This window comes from Protopterus annectens, chromosome 8.part0, assembly GCF_019279795.1.
Source record: "Protopterus annectens isolate FY-2018-M chromosome 8.part0, PAN1.0, whole genome shotgun sequence".
Lineage (NCBI taxonomy): Eukaryota > Metazoa > Chordata > Ceratodontiformes > Protopteridae > Protopterus > Protopterus annectens.
In genome coordinates this window covers 528,436,886-528,459,294 of record NC_056741.1, presented here as the reverse complement: position 1 = coordinate 528,459,294, position 22,409 = coordinate 528,436,886, and the positions used below count along the sequence as shown (strand labels likewise).

Here is a 22,409-nt window from a genome sequence, read left to right as displayed (position 1 = left end):
CCTTGGGCCAATAGCCTAGTACCTACCTATGAACCTATAATATTAATATTATATTAATGAAGGTAAGGGCAGCATATGATTTGAATAAAATGTATTTGAATTTTGAAATTTCACTTAGAGTTATAAAAATGAGTGAGTTAACTGGAGAATGAGTGGAAGACAATAACTGGTTTGAAGCTGGTAGACAGACTGAGCAATCTTGGTCAGACTGGAACTTAGGTACACATGTTGGAGGGTACTTATAAGTTGTAATTTTAAGAAATGTATTAAGAATATTGTATTAGTTGAAAAATGTGTTTGTTTTGATTATTTACATTTATTTATAAGGAGATAGCATACTTTTCATAAAATAATGAATATTGTCTGTCAAACTTAAAAATGCAAAACAACATTATTTTCATAAAATACACTTTCTTTGAACATGAAAATGCTGTTTTATTTAATAAAAGATGAGACAAAATAATCGTAAATAGTAATGACATTACTTAGATATTATCTATTAATATTAGCTTTTTAAACACTGGCAATTGCTGTGAATCATTATATAAACACATAGGTTTGAATACAACTGGCATTATATTTCTTCAAGTAGCACATATACAGGAAGGTGTCCAAAGGTGCCAAAATAAAGTAATGTATAGTGAATACCAATAGTTGGAGCAAATGCTATAAAGGGTACTTTAGAAAGAACATTAAGTAATATGAAATGCCGTTGAATTGTAGGAAGATTTTAATTGCATCTTAGTAGAGAGATATGTCAGTGCTGAGAAAAGGCCAAAAATATCACCTTTTGCTCTAACCTTAAACACTGGGTTGAAAGTTTGCATCTTAGAATGTGATGGATTTTTCGCATTTTGACTCTTTCCTCTTCACACATTATTCATATGAGTTTCTTAAGCAAACAAGAATTGATATAATGTAGATTTCTAATGATCTGATAAGGTAAAACATGTAATTGTAGTCCTATGTCCTGTATCTAATCAAAGTGATAACATTTTTAATATAACAATAGCCATAAGCCACATCCTTCAGTTACAAGGACAACAGCATATATTACTAAATTAAAGGACTTTTAAAAACATCTCTTCAATGAATTCAAAGAACATATGCATCTCAGACACTGACTATAATGTTATGTAATGCTATGGCAGATACTTATTTGAGAACATGAAAAAAATGATTTAGTAAGAAATATAAAGAATATGAAAAAATAGGTTAACTTTTTACAAGAAACATTACATGAAAACAAACTAAATCTTTAAAGAGGAGCTAGAGATTATAAAGAAATATAAATTAAATAACGATTATCAAGGTATTCTTAATCATAATGTAGCTGTTGCATTAAACACGTTAAACTGCAATCTTATGGAATACAACAGAGTTTACACAAATTAGCAGACAGCTTGAAAACTGTATGTAGAGAATCCCAAATAAAGACTTTAAATATATCTGGTACAAATAAAATATGATAAAGAAAATATTTCTCTCTTAGGAAATGTTATAATGAAATGAACAATGTAGAAGGAAACACAACACATGGAAATATGTTAGTGAACTTCTGAGAAAGAATACAACAAGAAGATACTAGGCAATGCAAATAATAATAATAAAAAGTAGAAGACTGGCATATTCTGTCCAAAGGACATTCAAACCATTCTTTAACAAGTAAAACATGAAAACCAAAGGTTAGTTTGCATTTATTGTGATTCTTTCATATTTCAGACTACACCCCTCTAGCTAGAAGCAATCATTAAAGGAAATATGGATGAATACTAACCCACCGGTAGAAACAGAAGTCTATGTTTAGGGTGCTTGAATGCACATTTTTAAATAATCAAACATTACTGCAGTTATACTTAGATGATAATTACATTACAATACAGAGACGATGATATTATTCCCAACAATACATTTCTGCACCAATGACTTTTAATTATGCAGTTTTGCTTTTAGCAGATAACCAATGGCTATTATAATATGGCATACAATGATAATATTTGTAACATGTAATATTACAAATTATACAATGACTGGCCGGTAACATCATAAAACGAGCACGCTGATTGGCCAGCCCAACCAGCGTGCCTGTTGAGAATATACAATGGGTTGGGAGGGTGGCCTAATAGTTAAGGTGCTTGCCTTACAAACACAAGGTGCAGGGTTTGAGTCTCACAAGTGATAACTGGCTGGGCTTAAAATGGCTCACAAGGGCAGTTAGCTTAGTACTAATCTATGAACCTATGAAAAAGGTCCGATCGCCTGGACTTTTTCCGTTGATATATTCTTTAATTTTAAGTGTTTAAAAAAAAAGCATAGCAACGGAGATCTTCTTTTCTCCATTGCTTACTTTCCCGAGCACTGATGTACTGGGTATGCGTGGGAACGCAAGTTCCAAACGCATGCGCAGTACATCAGCAATGGCAAAGTGGAGCTGTCCAGCGGTGGAAGGACAGCACGGTGCCGTTATACAAGGACATTATTTAAGAAAAGTAAGTATTTTTTTTCTTAAATAATGTCATTGTATAATAGCAATAACTCCCTTCTGGGTGTGGGTAAAGCTTCGCCCTCTTGACCAAACCATACTAACCGTGGGTAAATCCAGCATTACCCACATCCAGGCGTGGGTTATTGCTTAAATAGATGACTACCTTGACAAACTTACTTCATAGTTTGTATGCTGGTTAAAATATTCTCTGTATTTGCCTGATGTCTTCGATGAGTTAAGTATAAATATTGCAACGTTCTTTCATTCCTTGTATATTAAATAATTTCCTGTCACACACTGACTTGTAACTACAAAGTATTAGATGAGACAGTTGAGAACCATGTGTTTAATAAAATTTGGTCATATGTTTTACTGTGGTTTATTGTTCAGGAGACATGTGTATCATGGTAGGTATGAGTAGAAAAATTTCTAAACTAGTAAGCTTGGTGAGGAGTTGGTCTCAAATTGCATTGCCTTTTGGACAGTCCCAGAGAATATATTTAATATCAGCCACTGCAGAGCTGCAGATCTTGTAGTATGGTGGGACAGGCATCCCAAATGCAGTCAGTTTCTCTGGTGAATAATAACAGTTTTAACTGAACATGAACTGCATGTAGTGAAACCTTGTGTAAGGTATATACTTATACAGTGTTCCAGATATTTGCCCTGTTAGTTTCTAATTATTCTTCATAAAGTATGTTTTCTGTAGGGTGGGAACTTGCAATGGAATAGACCTAAAATCTATTCTATCCATTCCCCCTTGAACTAATTTCTGAAATTAGTCACAGTTTAGTGATGGGGACATATTGTTACTTGTATTCATAATATTTAACACTACTCATGCAATTCACTTTATGAGTTCCAGCATTGCACAAACCAACAATAATTATCCAAATAATTTTAATGCAAGACACACATGGTATACTCAAATGACTACATTATTTCTCAACATTGGTCATAATTTGTCTACCCGTGTTCACTGACCCATACAGAACTTGCTTAGTAATAGAATTACTCATTTGAAAAATAATCTTTTGTTATTACTGTAAGGGAAAGCAGTTGGAATATGTTTGGGAAGATATTTTAACAGCTGTGTGCATTTTTCTTTAAATGTGAGGTGAACAGTGAGGACAACACTAAGGATGTTAGCATAAAATGTAAATGCATGGCTACAATTCTAATTTAATGTTTCCCTCTTGCCCGTCCTGTGTCCTATCTCATATATAGTTAAAGTTGATACCATCACTTTATTAACTCAATCTGTAGGGCCTGTGCTACACCTGAGTGGATGAAGCCTTTTCAACATAAACCTTCCTGAAACTAAGCCAGATACATTTGCTGAAATATATTTTAAACAAATAAAGTTTAGAACTCTAACATTAAATTTCCTTTACATACGTTTATTTCATTGATTTATCAAAGAAAAGACTTATTTTGAACAGTGTTTATATATACATATATATATATATATATATATATATATATATATATATATATATATATATATATACACATATCATACCTCTCAATCTCTTTGTACAAAACTTAAGCTAATGGGGAAACAAAGGTCCAAAAAATAGGGACAGATTTTAAATACTGCTCTTATAAACAGAAAGTAGACAGATTAACAGGCAATGTGTTAGCATACATTTTTGAAGAATATGAAGTTCTAAACTCAAATGTATGTCATTATTTCTAGACTTTAGTCCTCAATGATTTGCCAGAAAACCACAAATTTTATGAGGAACAGACTAAATATATGAGCCAAAAATCTGATCCTTCTGCAAAAATATGGACAGTTGAGACATATGAATATATATATATATATATATATATATATATATATATATATATATATCTATAGTGTATGTGTGCGTGCCCATGCATGCATGTGTGTACATTACATAATCATATACTAGAATATTCAACACTAAAGACAGCCTTCTTGCAGCAAGAGAAATCATTTAGATTTGTAAATGACACCTAATAAACTGACATTAAAGTGGCAGCATGGACAAAAATCTATATCCATTCTGGTAAGGTCAGGATCTTTTGGGGAATTTCATTAGGTTTTTGTATTTTTGAATGTAAATATGTAATTTTAATAGTGCATTAATGTAAGGTCTGACTCTAAATTCCTATGTACTAGCATATCTCATCAAGTAGTTAACTTCATCTTCAATAATTGCTTTACTGTAATTAGAGATAATGTAGTAGATTCATAGGATGATACTAGGCTATTGGCCCAGAGGCCCTTATAAGCCTAGCCAAGAATTTCACCCAAGTTCCCTCAAAGTCAGCACCTGTTTCCCCTCTCCAGCAGGGATACAGGTGGCATCCCAGGGGTATATTTTCTGTTTCCCATCCAGTCATCCAGGTTCCTCTTAAAGAGGGCTAGGAGGTACTCTGCTTGACATGGAGAGGGAGTCTATTCCACAGATGGAGAGTCATTGGGACACAAATCTATCCCACCAACAAGTTCTATTAATGTCACAGACTAGGTTAAAGCCTTACATGCATGTTGCGCAAGTGGAGTTTATCTTATGGATATGCAGCTACTCCATCAAGGCTGGGTCTGAAATGGCCTTGTATGTGAGATACAGGTCAACTTTGAGTAGTCTGTATGAGACTGAGTAAAGGGACAGGGCTTTTAGCCTATCTGCATAGTATAGGTGTTTGAGACCCTGGATTTCCTGGTCAGGAACCTCTGTGGTCTCTCCAACTGCTGCATGTGCTTTTCAAGGTACATGCCGAAGGGAGCATTGTACTCGATAATGGGTCTGATAAGGGAGGAGTACAGGGATGATATGACCACCTTGTTCCTGGATAAATACCCTTATTTATGAGGTGGGCCATGTAGAAAGCCTTCCATACAGCGGAGGCAACGTGGTGGTCAAAAGTCAGGTTGCTATCAGCCTGGGTGCACAAGTCCCTCACAACTGATTGCATGCTTAGTACATTGTTATTAATGTGATAATTAGTGGGGATGACATTTTTCCCAAAGGAGTAATAATGCATTTCTTGGCATTCAGTTTGAGGCCATGCTTCTGGCACCAGTCATTAGTTTGGGTAAAGCCCTCTTGGAGGATGCTCACATCACTAAGGGAATTTAAGAAAGCACCCAGCTTGCAGTCATCTACAAACTTGGTCAGCCATAGACCACTGGTTTTGTCTTGCACCTCAGAAAAGTATATCCCAAACAGTAGAGGCCCCAGGACCGATCCTTGGGGTACACCGCTCATTACGGGTCTACTACTTGAGGTGCCTTTCCCTACTTTGACTGTGTGGGTTCTATCAGTGAGCCAGTTAGCTAACCATCTAGTAACATATTGGTTGATGCCTTGCTTGGAGAGTTTATCTATTATGCCCGAGTTGGGAATAGTGTCAAAGGCTTTGGCTAAGTCAAGGTAGGTGGTGTGCACCATCTTCCCCTCATCCATGGCTTTGGTGACTGTTTCAAAGATGTCGACCAAGTTTAACAGGCATGATCTCCCTTTGACAAAACCAAACTGTGTGGGGTCAAGTGTTTGGAGGTTGCCAATATCCTTGTTTATAAGGTTGATGATAATGCGTTCCATGCCCTTGCAGATCAGGCTAGTTAGGCTGATGGGCCTGTAATTGCTTGGGTCAGTGGATGCTCCTCCTTTGTGTAGAGGGATAACAGTACTAATTTAATTTTAGTTCATCTTGGAGCTATAGCTGTTATTTCTTTGTTTTCTTGGCAAACAAATGTCTTTTCACAATTCTGACTCAAGAAAGTCCAATTATTATGCAGATTTCCAGACTATACTGACATAAACAAAATAGGGGAATCAGGACCATATACATAGAAACAGTACAGGAAAACACACAAATACTATTAAATTAAAGTTGTTGATTCATTATAGTATTACTAGTATTTACTTAGCACTGCCTGTGTAAAGATTCTGGTTGCCAGGCATGAAAAAGTAATATTAGTTGTCAAGCCTTGATGGAAAAATAGAGTGGATATTTGTATAGATTTCTGGGATGGGTAGCTACAGAAATGGAGTTGTAATGCTATATGAGTGAGCAACAACAACACAATTTGACAGGACTGATGATCTGATTCTATTTCAAAAGATTTGTAAGTGGGGAATAGAAATGCAATGGGTATTTTATTAAAGGTCAACTGAGCAAGAGGAAAATGCCAAAGAAGCTGAAGAGTAAGGTGTAAAAAACAATGGTGCAACCCATGCTACTGCATGGTACAGAATCCTTGGCAATGAAGGCAGATCATTTGAGGAAGCTAGAGGTGATGGAGCTGAAATGTCTAAGATGGGTGGTAAGATGCAAACTGTGGGACAGATGAAGAAACAAGGACATTAGAGCAAAAGCCAAAGTAGCTCCATTTGTAGGTAAGGTCAAAAACAACAGATTATGGTGATTTGGGCACATGTGAAAAAAAGCAGAAGACAAGATAGTGAAGAAGATTTGGGATAGTCGGGAAAAAGGCAAGAGGAAATGAGGGTGTCCAGCAAAGAGGTGGTTGGATTGTATGAGGGAAGAGCTGCGACAGTCAGGCATAAGTGTCAAAGAAGGTGGGAAAGTAACACTGAATCAAGAGAGATGGTGACAGTTGACAGGACACGCTGACCCCATGTAGAAAATGGGGAAAAAAGGGTTAATGATGATGATTATGGTGAGCAAGAGGAGAGAGAGAGAGTGACTTCTTGTAGCAATTATTGTAGCACACAAAAGTGCTACCAGCACTAAACATTCTACAAGGAAACAGCTCCAGTACTTATTATTAATGCCCACCCCTCCAAGGTCGGTTCCCTGTGCTTTCTCCTATTAACCTGGTGAACTTTGGCATCCTGAGGCAATGTAGCAACTGCCTCATGTACACTGACAACCCTCTCCTCTTACCTCCCAACACTCAGACTTGTGAGAGATGGACTTATATAGGCAAAATGGAAGCCATGCACTCTCCAGCCAAGACCGGACTAGCTCTTCAAGAGGAGAAGGTCAACACTTGCACCACACCACATGGAACACATAGCCCTCCAAAACACACATCAGCACTGCCTTCACATAAAAACACAAATCATACACCCACCTTCACAGAGGCTCTCAATAAAAATCTACCCAAACAGCAGAGACCTCCAGGGCAGAAACGCACCTGACCACCACAACACAACACTAATGACGAGACACATAACTCTCCTAAACAGTGTGCCACTCAACCAAAGCCCCTAAGGCAAAACAGCATGCTCAACACACTAGTCATAGGTGACTCGATAGTGAGACGCATTGATGTCCCACTCACTAGGTTGAATAAGGAGAAAGTAACAGTCAGCTGCCTGTCAAGCACCAGGATCCGCCACATAACAAATGCACTCAGAGGTCCCTCAACAACAGGTACAAATATGACTCTGTCATTGTACATGTGGGTGTGAATGACTTGAGATGTACCTCCCTGGACTACAAGAAAAGAGACATGGAGGAGCTCTCGGATTATGTAGCCCAGGCGGGTATGACCCAAGCCCTGAGCAGCATCTTACCATCACCCAGAATGATACCACAGTACTAGCAGAAAATGATTGATTCAACAATTGGCTAAGTTTCTGGTGTCATTCTAAGGGGATCCAGTATCTCTCTGCCTGGGATGACATGATTGACAGACCTCGATGCTTTGCCAGAGATGGGCTGCATCTGTCACCTCTCAGCTTCCGGATACCGGCCATGGCTCTTGCCACCCGTATAGTGCCTCTTTCAGGTGGTGTTCCCAAGACCAAGTTACCACAGTAACAGCTACAAACAAATGCAATCTGAGGGTCATGCTGCTCAATGCTAGAAGTGTAAATCTCAAAATGCACTCACTCAAAGCACTCCTTGAAATGGAGAACATCGACATTTGTGCCATAACAGAGACCTGGTTCAAGGCAGTAGAAAGCACCCCTGCACTACCAGGCTATAACTCATTCCACACCTTTAGGCCCCAGAACTTGGGATAAAGCTCCAAAGGCAGTGGTGTTTCCATATTCATAAAGGATGCGCACACCTCCTGACTGGTAGCCCAACATAATGCATCAGAGATACTTCAGGTGCAGCTAACATTGGGTAAGACAGTGATTCAGGTTGTAGCCTATATAGATCCCAAACCATGTCCCAAGACACACACTCCACATTCCTAAGCACCCTGGAGAATATTAGGGTCTAACCAAACACTCTCATACTGGGCGACTTCAACTACCCCTCTATTAACTGAGAAAACTACTCATGTACCAATACACTTGCCCAACGTTTCCTGGAATTCATTAATTCCAATGCCCTGGACCAGCTCGTTCCTACCCCTACTAGAGGTAGCAACATCCTTGACCTGGTCATTACTAACATGGGCAACAGTTGCTCTACACCAATAGTCAACTCCTCCCTAGTTAGATCCAATCACAGACTAATCACCTTGGAAATCCACATCCCTCCCAACCCACCCCTGCAAAGGTAGCCATCATGAAAAACTTCTCCAAAGTTAACTTTGGGCTCCTAAAAACAGAGGTGGCTAACTTCATGGCACCCATGCAAATGGAGATCAGTTGCACGACTGGTGAATCATACACCAATGCACTGTACGAACACATACACAAATGCATGGATCTCGCCATACCCAATAGAACCAAGACGCTCTCCTCCAAAAAAAAAAAAAGGAAGCCAATCTGGAGGTCCCCTGCCATAAACAAACTCTACAACAGAAGGAGGAAACTGATGCGGAATAAGGTGAAGTCCCAAGACTGGAGAAACTCCCTTATGAGCCTCAACAAAAAATTGAGATCCCTCATCAAATCCTCTAAAGCTAGCTATGAAAACAGAATTGCAGCAGATAGTAAAGACAACCACAATGCCTTCTATAGTTATGTAAAGAATCTCCACGGCAATACCCAGATTTGCTTTGAGCTACTGCACAATGGTACCTCCTATACTGAGCCAACAGATATTTTGCCAATATACTGGCCAACAAATTCAGTGCCAATTTACCCCTCCCCAGGGACAAGTCAAAATATCAGTAGATTGCCAGGCACCCAGTATTACTGCTGCACAGGTTAAAACAGCACTGTCCAAGGCCAAGAATACAGCTTCTATGGGACCTGACAATATTCTTGGCTGTGTTCTACATGAACTACAGAGTGAACTGGCACCTCACCTGTGTGCCCTGTTCAATCACAGCCTCACCTCAGGCTTTGTCCCTATCGAATGGCGCAAGGCTACAGTCATCCCTCTCCAGAAAGGAGGAGCAACTACAGACTCTGGGAACTATTGCCCCATTAGCCTGACAAGTCTGATATACAAAGCTATGGGACGCATCATCATGGACCTAATAAACAAGGATATAGGGAATCTCCAAAATCTGGATCCCACGCAGTTTGGTTTTATGAAGGGTAGATCATGCCTGCTCAACTTGGTCAACTTCTTTGAGTCAGTCACCAGAGCTGTGGATGAAGGCAAGGTGGTTCATACAGCCTACCTTGATCTGGCCAAGGGCTTTGATACCATTTCCCATTCAGGAATCATAGAAAAACTCACTAAGCTAGGCATCAACCCCTATATCACTAGGTGGGTTGCAAACTGGCTCAGAGGTAGAACCCACAGTGTGAAAGTAGCTGACTCCAAGTCAGACTGCTGACCAGTGATGAGTGGAGTCCCTCCAGTCCTGGGTCCTCTCCTGTTTGGTATCTACTTCTCTGAAGTCCAGGCCAACATGAAGGGACTCTGGCTGACAAAGCTCGCAGATGATTGCAAGTTGACATCCTACAGAAAGGCCTCACTGAGACCAACGACTGATGTCAGAATCACGGCCTTAAGCTCAGTGCCAAAAAATGTGTCGTCATCCCCTTTGGGAAAAACTCAATTCCCATGAATTACCACATCAATGGTAGTCCACAGAACACAGAAGGCATTATAAGACATCTGGGAGCACAGTTTGACAGCAACCTCTCTTTTGACCACCACATTGCAATGTGGTCAGAAAGTCGTTCTGTATGGCACATCTCATTACTAAGGGTTTTCAATCCAGGAAGAAAGAGGTCATTGTCTCCCTCTACTCTTCCCTCATTAGGCTAATCATTGAGTTTGTACATGTGCCTCACTAAACACCTGCCCTGCAACAACTGGAGAGACCACAAAAGTACCTCACAAAGAGGATCCTAGGCCTTAAACATTTGTCCTATATGGACAGACTAAAAAAACTCCAACTATTCTCTATCTCATATCACCTACTTAGAGGCGATCTCTGCTTAACTTACAAAGTCATGTCTGACCCAGCTCTGTTAGAAATGCTAAATTTAAAGAAATCCCAATTCCTCCCCATCACTCGCTCCAGAGACCTCAACCTCATTACCACAATCAACAGAACATGCTGGAGGGACAGGTTCATAACCCAGAGACTGCCTATGCTATGGAATAGACTTCCCATGCATGTCAAGCAGACCACCTCACTGGCTCTCTTCAAAAGAACTCTTGATGAGTAGATGGGAAATAGAAAATTCACCCCAGGGATCACTCCAGTGGCTTTACTCGACAGAGGCACTGGGAACTAAGGCCAAGTGGCACAATGCCAGGGTAATCCTCTGAGCTAGGCTTGTAAAGACTCCAGGGCCATTAGCCTAGTACACACATATGAACCTATCAGTCAAGTTAGATGGTGAAGAACCATGTGAAACAGTGGTAGTCTGCTAAGCATAAAGTGTTCAGGAGAGGAATTATAGGTAGGGACAAGACAGGAAGCACTAGAAGATAGGGTAACAGTGGGCTTATTCGACATGTGCTTGTTTTAGGTCTGTCACATTTAAGTATATGGTAATCATCTTACCTAGGTCAGTGATATAAGTCTATCATGCAACCATTGAGGTAATAAAGACCTTGTATAATCCAGTAACTAAAAACTAGTAACTCTATTGCAGTGTGTCTAAGTTTGCTACATGTATGAGATCAGCCTTTCAGAAAAGCATGCAGTGTCTATTAAATCAACATCGCAGGATAGTCTTATCAACTGTTAAGGCAGTCAACTATTCCCCTGACCACCTCCACCGTCCATGCTGCAAATGAAAGCAGAAAACGTAAAACTAGCAATAAAAGTCAATATATGACATGATTTAAATGCTTCATTATTGTTAACATAGCAGTTGTTGTTTTAATGTAATTTTTTTTTTCTCTTCAGTTTCCAACATCAGAAATACCCCTTTATATTTTGCTGACAAGCTGCACAATGCCCTAAAGGTAAGGTACATGCCATCCATTACCATAACAGTACTTCATAAAAATGTATATTTACAGAGCATTAATGAAAACTACGGGTTAACAACATATTCAAAAAAAATACATTGAGTGAAATATTGAAATGGAAAGTTCTAAGATCACAGGATGATAAATCATTAGACTGCAGTTTCAGAGCATATTGTATTTGTTTTCTTATTGTAAACCCATATAACCCAGTAGATTTACTGGTGCTTTTTTAAGTATACAGACAAAAAGTACTGAAAGCAGTCTATTACAAAACAAGAACAAAACTAAGCATTTTAGATGGGCTTGCCTTGTAAGTATGCTATAGAAAGGAAGTACTTGCCAATGTCGAGTGTGCGTTTGAATTGTAGATGTCATATTTGTGTATCACAATACTCGGTTACTGTAAAAAAATTAGCAGTAATACTCTGCTGTTATTGATGTAAGTATAGTGTATAATGTGAGTTTATATAGGCTCAGGTACTATCAAGGCTTTCTACTCTTTGGAATATGGTTTTGCAAATGAAACATTAAAATCTCATTGTTTATAATTTCTGTCCCACAACACTTGGTTCTCTGATTAAGTTCAGGGTTGGGGCACAAACTGTACAGAGTTTTCATGTCCTGTCTGTCTAATTGGGTTTTCACTGGAGTCTCCTGTTTCCTTTCATATCTCAAAGACATGCACGTAGGTAAATTGTAAATGCACATAAATGTCCCAGGGTGTGTGTGTGTGTGGGTGTGCGTTTGTGTGTGTGTGTGTGTGGGTGTGCGTTTGTGTGTGTGTGTGTGTGTGTGTGTGTGTCTTGTAATCCCACTCAAGACTGATTTCATGCCAAATGCACATTGCTTGCCAGGATAAATTCTAGTTCCTTGCCACCCTGAATTGAATGGACTTGATACTGAAAATGGATGACTGGATCTCTTTTCAAACTACATTGCATATATTTTGATTTCAATGTGAAGAAAATTACCAAACGTATCTTTATGTGGTGTTTCGAAGATTGCTTGAAAGTCTGTTTTTTGTTAAAAAATGTATACATCTATTATGGATCTGAGGGTGATTTTCTTAAATTCAGTACAGCCTCATCACACTGATGGTTATAAATATTTTCCCTGAATATTCAGGATAGATTTTAATTCTACTTCCATATTTCTAAAAGAAATGAATTATGATATCTTCTCTGGAAAGAGTTTTGCACAATTAATGCAGAATCTGCCCTTGTTTCTTTCATTGTGCAAATTTTCATTGCGTTATTGAAATGAATTGTTCTTTTTTTTTATTTGCAATATGTCTTAGGCACATTAACAGCATTTGACTAAGCTAACTGATTTGAGTTTCAGGAAGAGTTTTGAGAATGTTAATACAAATAACTGACTTATTTATGAGCTACGGTGAAGAAACATCTGATTGATTAGTTTGTGGTTCAAAATAATAACAACTGCCATTATTATGAGCTTATGTCACCTTCAATGAAAAGTCACAGCTGTCAGATTTATATATTTTAGCTTCGCCTTTTCAACATGGTAGTGTTACGACCTTGATTTATGTACTAAAAGGGGGGATTCAGTTGTGATTAAACACAAACACTGAGCAATTACCTTCAGAAGAGACAACAACAATCTCAGTGCCAGCTAAGTAGCTGAGGTTCCATAGAAACCTGAGACCAGTGAGTCAAATATGTAAAAGTTCATGTTTTCAACTGAAATGTGTCATACTGAAGAACCCATCTAAAATGCATTGCAGAGCATAAGGATATGACTGCACATTGAAGAAGGTGGCAGTTCTGGGTTGTGGGTGGTGGTAGGTGGAATGGGGGCAACAGGTCCAAAGTCAGAAAGTTAGGCAGGTCAGGATAAGACCAATGCTGAGATTTTAGGGGACAATTTTCTAACTTTATAGATTAAGGAAAGCTAGAAAAGAATATGTTGTTTACTTTAGGGATGTTGGCTTGGCTATTTCCAGTCATAGATATCTCAGACATCAATTAACAATTTCCCCTTCCTGGTTTAATTTCTCCAATTCTTTTGGGTTTCTAATACCATAAATGGAAAATATGCCATTCCTAATTTAAAGTATTATTAAAGTTTGTGAAATTATTATTGTTTCAGTCTTTGATGTTAGCCAAAGGTACTTTTCGCAGCACCCACAATGTGCTCAAAACTGACGTCTTCTGCAATTCATATGGGGTTACAAGTATTGGTAGCATATCTAAATAAAACTGTAGCTCTTTTTATGAAACCCATTGCTACTACTGCTGTTGGAACTGTCTGGGTATCCTTTTTCCACATTGCACTCGTTTTTGCCTGCAAATGCTGTCATTTTATGATTTTGTGTTTCTCTGTATGTAAGACACTGTAAACACTGGGTGTAGCAAGTTCGCTGATCAATGCTACTGTTGTCTTCTTTTCCTGAACCACTATATCTGGTTTTGTTACATCTATTTTTTTTTAACTGTTGGATAACCCCATCATCATTCTCCATAATGCTTAATAATAATGGTTTCCAATGCTTCTCAGCTACTTCAATATTGTAATGTTTGCACAATCCTCAGTGCAAGTCTTGCCACATTATTATGCCTTTCAGTATACAGGCCCTTTGCCTTTAACATATCACACCCAGTAAGATGTGCCACTGTTTCCAGTTCTCTTTTACTGAACCTGCAGTTTTATCTTTCTCCTACATGTTCAATGGACTTTGAAAACCAATCCTGGGCCATTAATATTAACCATTCATCTTTTGGTTTAAATTCACGTCTCCTTAACCATTCCTGCATCAAATCCTGATTGACATGAGGTTGTTCTAGGAGAGTTCTGTACTTATATCTATATTTATGCCTTTTCCACATTTCTTGCCTTCTCATCTGATCCTTCACCTTATATTCTTTGTTTTTTTTTTTTTTTGGCACATTCAGTTGCAGCCTGATTTTTGTCTACTTCTGAATAGTTTTCCATTCCTGCTTGACATTGATATGCTTCTGCTAAACTAAGCAGGGAAGTCATCTTAGATTTGTTCTCTTCGTGTTTCAGGACTATTGCTATGTTTGTATCTGATGAGGTTAGCAGATATGTATACTGCCCTATGCTTACAAATCTATACATATAATCAATTTTGAGGAGGCCCATACCCTCTTCAGAATGAGGAATATATAATCTTGGTATACACTGATTTTTATATATAATTCGATATCCATGAAGGATTTTTCTTTTGTTCCTATCCAACTGATCCAATACCTGTTGGGGCCAGTCAATCACCCCAAAACTGTAAGATAGAACAGGAAGAACAAATTGGTCACCTTGAATAGCTATAGCTCGGACTTTGTTCCTAGATGTCAGGGCTGTTTTCAGTATTAATTTTAGTCTTCAGAAATGTTCTTTACTGAGTTTTGTTCACATTTGTTTATTTTTTATTGTCAATCCTTCATCAATTCCCAGATATTTATAAACTCCCTCCTGCTCAAGTTCCTTTATATCACATTCCTGTCCTAGACTGATATTTTCTTGGTGCTGTAGCTTTCCTACTTAGCACATTGCTTTTGTACATTTTTATCAAGACCAAATGAAATTCTTACATCATCTTAAAAAGTTTTGGCCACTTGCAGGTGTACTTTTGGCTTCTCATCTGATGAACTATACAGTTTTAAATCATCCATAAAAAGATGAGAAATCTTTACACTTTGTTGTTGTCTGGGAGCCAAATTCTAACCATGACTTAAATTGTTAAAAAGACAACTTAATGGATTGAGAACAAGACAAAAGAGCAGCTGTGACAAAAAGTCACCCTGGATCTATCCCCCCTTTAAATTTTTATCCCTGGGATAATAATTTTATTTTATACATTTGTAAGCACTCCTTTATCCACAAATGTAGGATGCTATCAAATGCTTTTTTTGTAATCTACCCATGTCATGCTTAGATTCTTCCCCTTTTTACAATTCTTCATTATGACTTTGCTTAACAACAAATGATCCTTTGTTTCATATGACTTTCTTTTGTTAATCTTTTGTTCTATTGCCACAATTGAGTTTTCTTCTAAATTACTATAAACCCTGTCAGCATCAGTTTCAGTATACAGTTTATACATCATCAGAAGGCAAGTTATTGGTCTATAGTTTTTAAAATACCTTGCTGATTCACTCAAGTTGGAGTATCATTTTTTCTGCTGTTAACCAGGTTGGTGTCTGTTCTGGGTATGCTTGTAATTCTTTCTCAAGGCTAAGTCTTCATGTAACAGTATTAATACTTTTAGCCAGAAGTTAGATACTGCATCTGGGACTGTGGTTTCTGAGTTAGGAGCTTTTCTTAACTTTGCTTCAATTTCTCTCTCCGTTATTTCATCCCATTTCATATCCCATACATTTGAACTTCTTACTGTTTCTTTTACTTCTTCTGTCCATTCAGTATCTTTACTGTAAAAAGTCAGCAAAAGTCCACACAATAATGATACACCAAGAATCCGTCCGCTGTGCTGGGTGCCAAAATCCACTAGGGCAACAAGGTTTGCAATAGAACACTGATTTATTAACAAATGACACTTTTATTTATTTATTTATTTATTTTATGTTTTTTTTTTTTTAAAAAGTGTCATTTGTTAATAAATCAGTGTTCTGTATTTCTCTTCAAATATCTCTGGAGCTGCTTTTTTGTACTGATTAGTTTTGCTTTCTTTTCTTTTGCAGAAATATTACACCATATCAGATCTCTCTTTCTTTCCCATGTCCACGTTTCTTTTTTATACATATCAAAAATCTCTAGGTTTTGTTGTTTATATTTTCACACTTCCTTAGCCACTTCATTTTCAAAATGGCCCAAGGTTTCTTGGTCTAGATAATGTTTTTCATGAATCTGTTACATTAACGAATACAAATTTGCCTTTGAAACTTTTGGCAGTTTTCTTTCTTATACAAGCATTTTTTCTTTCCTCTAATTTTTCTCTTAATATTTTTGAATATCTTCTATCCAGAAATTCTGGGCTTCGTGCATAATATTAACAATACATAATTTCTTTCTTATCCTCAAGTCCACTGTACCACATTTATGGCTGTTTTTTGGCCTGTCAGTTTCTGTGTTTTTTGTGAGCTACTACTTCCTTCTACAACAGGGGGAGGGCCATCCTCCCCCTGAGCCTAGCCTAACCCCATCGTAGGAATGTTTCCATGTCTTGACGATTCTACACTGTCATTTTTTCAAGTCCTGGCACCAGTGTGCCTACCAGGATTGGGCACTTCTTTATCCTGGGACTTGTGCACCCAGCTGTCTTTCTTATTTTTTAACCTACTTCTGCCCATGATACATGCTATGTAAAATACAGTCTATATACCAGTGTTGTCTTGGTGAGATTTTTGTAAAAACAGGGTCCACCAAGAATTGAGGATGAATTTAGTTCCAGCAAAACTACCCTCCTTTGTTTGCTGATGTTATCATCTCTCTATTCAAACCTCCCTTTCCCTTTTAGAAACTGGTGATGGTGGGGAAGACTGTTGCTGTTACTTTTAGAGAGAGTACTCCAGTAAACCAGCCCCAGATCCACTGGTGCCTCTTCCTCTGCAGCTCACATTAATAAACATCTGGACCACGATTTGCACTTTCCAACTGTCTCTGTGGCCAGCTTGGTTGAAATGGGTATCCTGTGACAATATAGCAATTGTATCATGTTTACTGACAACCACCTACTACTTTAACAAACTGACACAGTGTGTGAGAGATGCAGTTATCTAATGGTATTGGAAGCAAAGCTCTCACATAAAACATTGCAAATAACAATCAGGTTGTCAGTAACACACAGCACTACACTATACTTACTACAAAAAACAATATGTACCAAACACATAGACCTACATATGCTGAGGCTTTTAACAATAACCTTCCTAAACCACAGAGGACTTCTAAATGTAACCTAAAATAGCAAATACCCTCAGAATCCTCACACTCAACTTAGGCAGCACCCACCATGAAACACACATGTATAAATCAAACTGTCTCAGTTCTAAAGCTCATAAGGCAAACCTCCACACAATCCAACATCCTAGTCATAGGTGGCTCCATAGTGAGACACATTGATCCACCATTCACCAGGCTGGACCAAGGAGAGGGTCATGGCCAGGTGCTATGGGGGGGGGCAGGATTCACCACATTATACATGTATTGAAGTCGTTGAACCACAAGTACGCACATGATACAGTCATTGCACACATACGAGTAAATGACCTGAGATGTATATCCCTGGACTATATGTGATGAAGCTCTAAGAATATGTGCCTGAAGAAGGTATGAGCCTAGCCTTGAGCAGAATTTTACCTTCACCAAGAATGATGGCACAATATAAACAAAAGATCATTGAATTCAACAATTGGATTAGTTTCTAGAGTCTTTCAAAGGGGGGCAGACATACGCCCACACACACACACACACACACACATATATATATATATATATATATATATATATATATATATATATATATATATATATATATGTATACATACATTTATAGCAGCCTGGGAGGAGATAGTAGATAGTCTTAACTGCTTTGCAAGGGATGGCGAGCACCTAACCCCCCCTAGGCTTTTGTACATTGGCAAGGACCCTGATCACTCCATAGTACCTTTTTTAGGAAATGTTAGTCTTCAAAAGCCTCCAACATAACAAAGCAGACTCTTGCATCATCCAGAACAAGACTGTGGATCACCAAACAGGCTGTCGCCTGCTTCTCTTCTTGGGATTGGTGCTAACATTTTGCTTCTGGTGAGAGAAGAAGTAAAGGAGTATTGTATCCCAACAGAGTGAAGCTATGCTGAGATCAGCATTAGTAGTAGCCAGGCAGTAGCCATTCATGTGACTCCCCTCTTTTCATCATCCTTGACAAGCTAAATCTTTATTTTTCAGTAAGTACTGCTTGATTTCTTTCTAACGTCAGAATATCTGCTTAAATATTTCATTCTTAAATTTTCAGGGTCTAAGATTTGTTTCCCCTCAAGTGTTTGGCAGTGCTCTGTACAGACACAGTGACCTTGAGTGACATTTTTTCTGTAAAAGGAATATAGAAGGAAACAGCTCCAGTACTTATTAATAATGACCATCCCTCCTCGGATGTCTAAAGGTCAGTTCCCTGTGCTTTCTCCTATTAAACTGGTGAACTTGGGCATTCTGAGGCAGTATAGCAACTGCCTCATGTACACAGACAACCCTCTCCTCTTACCTCCCAACACTCAGACTTGTGAGAGATGCACTTATATATCCAAATTGGAAGCCATGCACTCTCAAGCCAAGACCAGAATAGCTGGTCAAGAGGAGAAGGCAAACACCTGCACCATATCCCTCCAAAACACCCACCATCACAGCTCTCACATAAAAACACAAACCATACACCTACCTACTTAGAGGCTGTCAATAGAAATTTATCCAAACAGCCCAGACCTCCAAGGCAGAAACGTACTTGACCACCACACCACAGCACAAACCACAAGACACATAGCTCACCTACACAGTGTGCCCCTCATCCTAAGCCCCTAAGGAAAAACAGCTTGCCCAATACACTAATCATAGGTGACTTGATAGTGAGGCACACTGATGTCCCACTCACTAGGCTGAATAAGGAGAAGGTAACAGTCAGCTGTTTATCAGGTGCCAGAATCCGACACATAACACACGCACTCAGGTCACTCCACAAGTACAAGTATGACTCTTTCACTGTCCAAGTAGGTTTGAATGACCTGAGATGCAACTCCCTGGACTACATGAAAAGAGGCATGGATGAGCTCTCGAATTATGTGGCCCAGGGAAGTATGATCCTAGCCCTGAGCAGCATCCTACCTTCACCCAGAATGATACCACAGTACAAACTGAAAATGATTAACTTCAACAATTGGCTAAGTTTCTGGTGTCATTCTAAGGAGATCCAGTATCTGTCTGCTTGGGATGACATGACTGACAGACCTCAATACTTTGCCAGAAATGGCCTTCATCTGTCACCCCTGGGTTTCCAGATACTGGATACTTGCCACTCCTATACTGCCTTTTTAGGTGATGCTCCAAAGACCAAATTACCACTGTAACAGCTATAAATAAATGCAATCTGAGGGTCATGCTGCTCAACACTAGAAGCCTAAATCTCAAGATGCGCTTGCTTGAAGCACTCCTTAAAATGGAGAACATCGACATTTGTGCTGTAATGGAGACCTGGTTTAAAGCAGCAGAAAGCACCACTGTGCTACCAGGCTATAACTCATTCCACACCTTTCTGCCCCAGAACATGGACTGAAGCTCCAAAGGCAATGGTGTCTCCATATTCATAAAGGATATGCACACCTCCAGACTAGGAGCCCAGCATAACGCATCTGAGATACTTCAGGTACAACTAACATTGGGTAAGACAGCGATTCAGGTCATAGCCTGCTATAGGTCCCCAATCATGTCTGAAGAATCTCACTCCATGTTCCTAAGCACCCTGGAAACTATTAGGGTCCAACCCAACATTCTCATACTAGATGACTTCAACTACCCCTCCATCAACTGGAAAAACTACTCATGCACCAAATACATTGGCTCAACACTTCCTGGAATTCATCAATTCCAGTGCTCTGGACCAGCTCATTTTTACCCCCACTAGAGGAAGCAACATCCTTGACCTGGTTATTACAAACATGGGCAACCATTGCTCTACACCAATAGTCAATTCCTCCCTGGTTAGATCTGACCACAAACTAATCACCATAGAAATCTACATCTCACCCACACCCCCTGCAAAGGTAACCACCATGAAAAACTTCTCCAAAGCTGACTTTGGCCTCCTAAAAACAGAGGTGGCTAACTTCACGGCACCCATGTCAATGGAAAATAGATGCATGACTGCAGAATCATACACCAATGCACTATACGAACATGTACATAAATGCATGGAACTAGCCATACCCAACAGAACCAAGATGCTCTCCTCCAAAAAAAGGAAGCCAATCTGTAGGTCCCCTGCCATTAATAAACTCTATAACAGAAGGAAGAATCTGTTGCAGAAAAAGGTGAAGTCCCACGACTGGAAAAACTCCCTTATTAGCCTCAACAAAAAGTTGAGATCCCTCATCAAATCTTCTATAGCCAGCTATGAAGGCAGTATTGTGGCAGACACTAAAAACAACCACAGCACCTTCTATAGTTATATCAAGAATCTCCACAGCAATACCCATATTTGCTGTGAGTTACTGCACAATGTTTCCTCCTATACTGAGCCAAGAGATATTGCTAACATACTGGCCAACAGTTTCAGTGTCAACTTTACCCCTCTCACCGCTCAAAGGACCAATCACAATACTGGAGGTATGCCAGGCACCCAAAATTACTGCAGCACAGTTAGAGCTGCATTGTCTAAGGCCAAGAATACAGCTTCCTTGGGACCCAACAATATCCCTGGATGTGTTCTACATGAACTACAAAGTGAACTGGCACCACATCTGTGTGTCCTGTTTAATCGTAGCCTCACTTCTGGCTTTGTCCCTACCAAATGGTGCACTGCTACAGTCATCCCTCTCCATAAAGAGGGAGTGACTACAGACCCTGGGAATTATTGCCCCATTCACCTGATGAGTCTGATATGTAAAGCTACTGAGCACATCATCATGGAACTAATTAACAAGGATATAAGGAATCTCCAAACTCTAGATCCCACACAATTTGGCTTTTTGAAAGGTAGATCATGCTTGCTCAACCTGATTGACTTTTTTGAGTCAGTCACCAGAGCTGTGGATAAGGGCAAGGCAGTTCATACAGCCTACCTCAATCTGGCCAAGACCTTTGATACCATTCCCCACTCAGGAATTATTAATAATCTCACCAAACTAGGCATCAACCCCTATATCACTAGGTGGGTTGCAAATTGGCTCACAGATAGAACCCACAGTGTGTAAGTAGCAGACTCATAGGTTGATAGGTTGATAGGTAGGTACTAGGCTATCAGCCCAAGGGCCTACATAAGCCAAGCCAATAAGGTTCCCTGGCTTACGCCACCCAAGAAACTTATTTTCTTGTACCACTATCAAGCAGTGACACAGAAGTGATCCCCGGGGTGTATTTCCTATTTCCCATCCACTCATCCAAGTCAGACTGACAACCAGTCATGAGTGGAGTCCCACAGTGATCAGTCCTGGGTCCTCTCCTGTTTGGCATCTACTTCGCAGAAGTCCAGGCCAACACAGAGGGACTCTGGCTGACCAGGTTCACAGATGACTTCAAGCTGGGAGCCATTATTAACTCCTCAAGTGATGTCGACATCCTACAGAAAGGCCTCACTGAGACCAATAACTGGTGTCGAAACCATGGCCTTAAGCTTAATGCCAAAAAATGCGTCTTCATCCCCTTTGGGAAAAACCCAGTTCCCACTAATCACATCGATGGGGGCCCACTGAATACTGAAGGCACTATAAGAGATCTGGGGACACAGGTTGACAGCAACCTCTCCTTCGACCACCACATTGCCACTGTGGTCAGAAAGTCCTTCTATGTAGCACATCTCATTACCAAGGGGTTTGCATCCAGGAAGAAAGAAGTCATCATCTCTCTCTACTCTTCAAGTATAATGCCCCATTTGGTATGTGCCTCACTAGACACATGCAACAGCTGGAAAGGCCACAAAACGTACCTCACAAAGAGGATCCTAGGCCTTAAACACATGTTCTACATGAACAGACTAAAAAAAACTCCA

The 22,409-nt window shown here is 39.3% G+C and overlaps 1 protein-coding gene across 1 annotated transcript in view; it reads left to right on the top strand.

Annotated features, from left to right (window-relative positions):
* Nucleotides 1-22,409, top strand: part of ANXA9 (annexin A9) — a 504,993-nt gene that overhangs the window by 401,882 nt on the left and 80,702 nt on the right. The window contains exon 11 of the mRNA XM_044080038.1: nucleotides 11,658-11,716. Within this exon, the coding sequence (XP_043935973.1) occupies nucleotides 11,658-11,716 (59 nt within the window). The remainder of the gene's footprint in view (nucleotides 1-11,657; nucleotides 11,717-22,409) is intronic.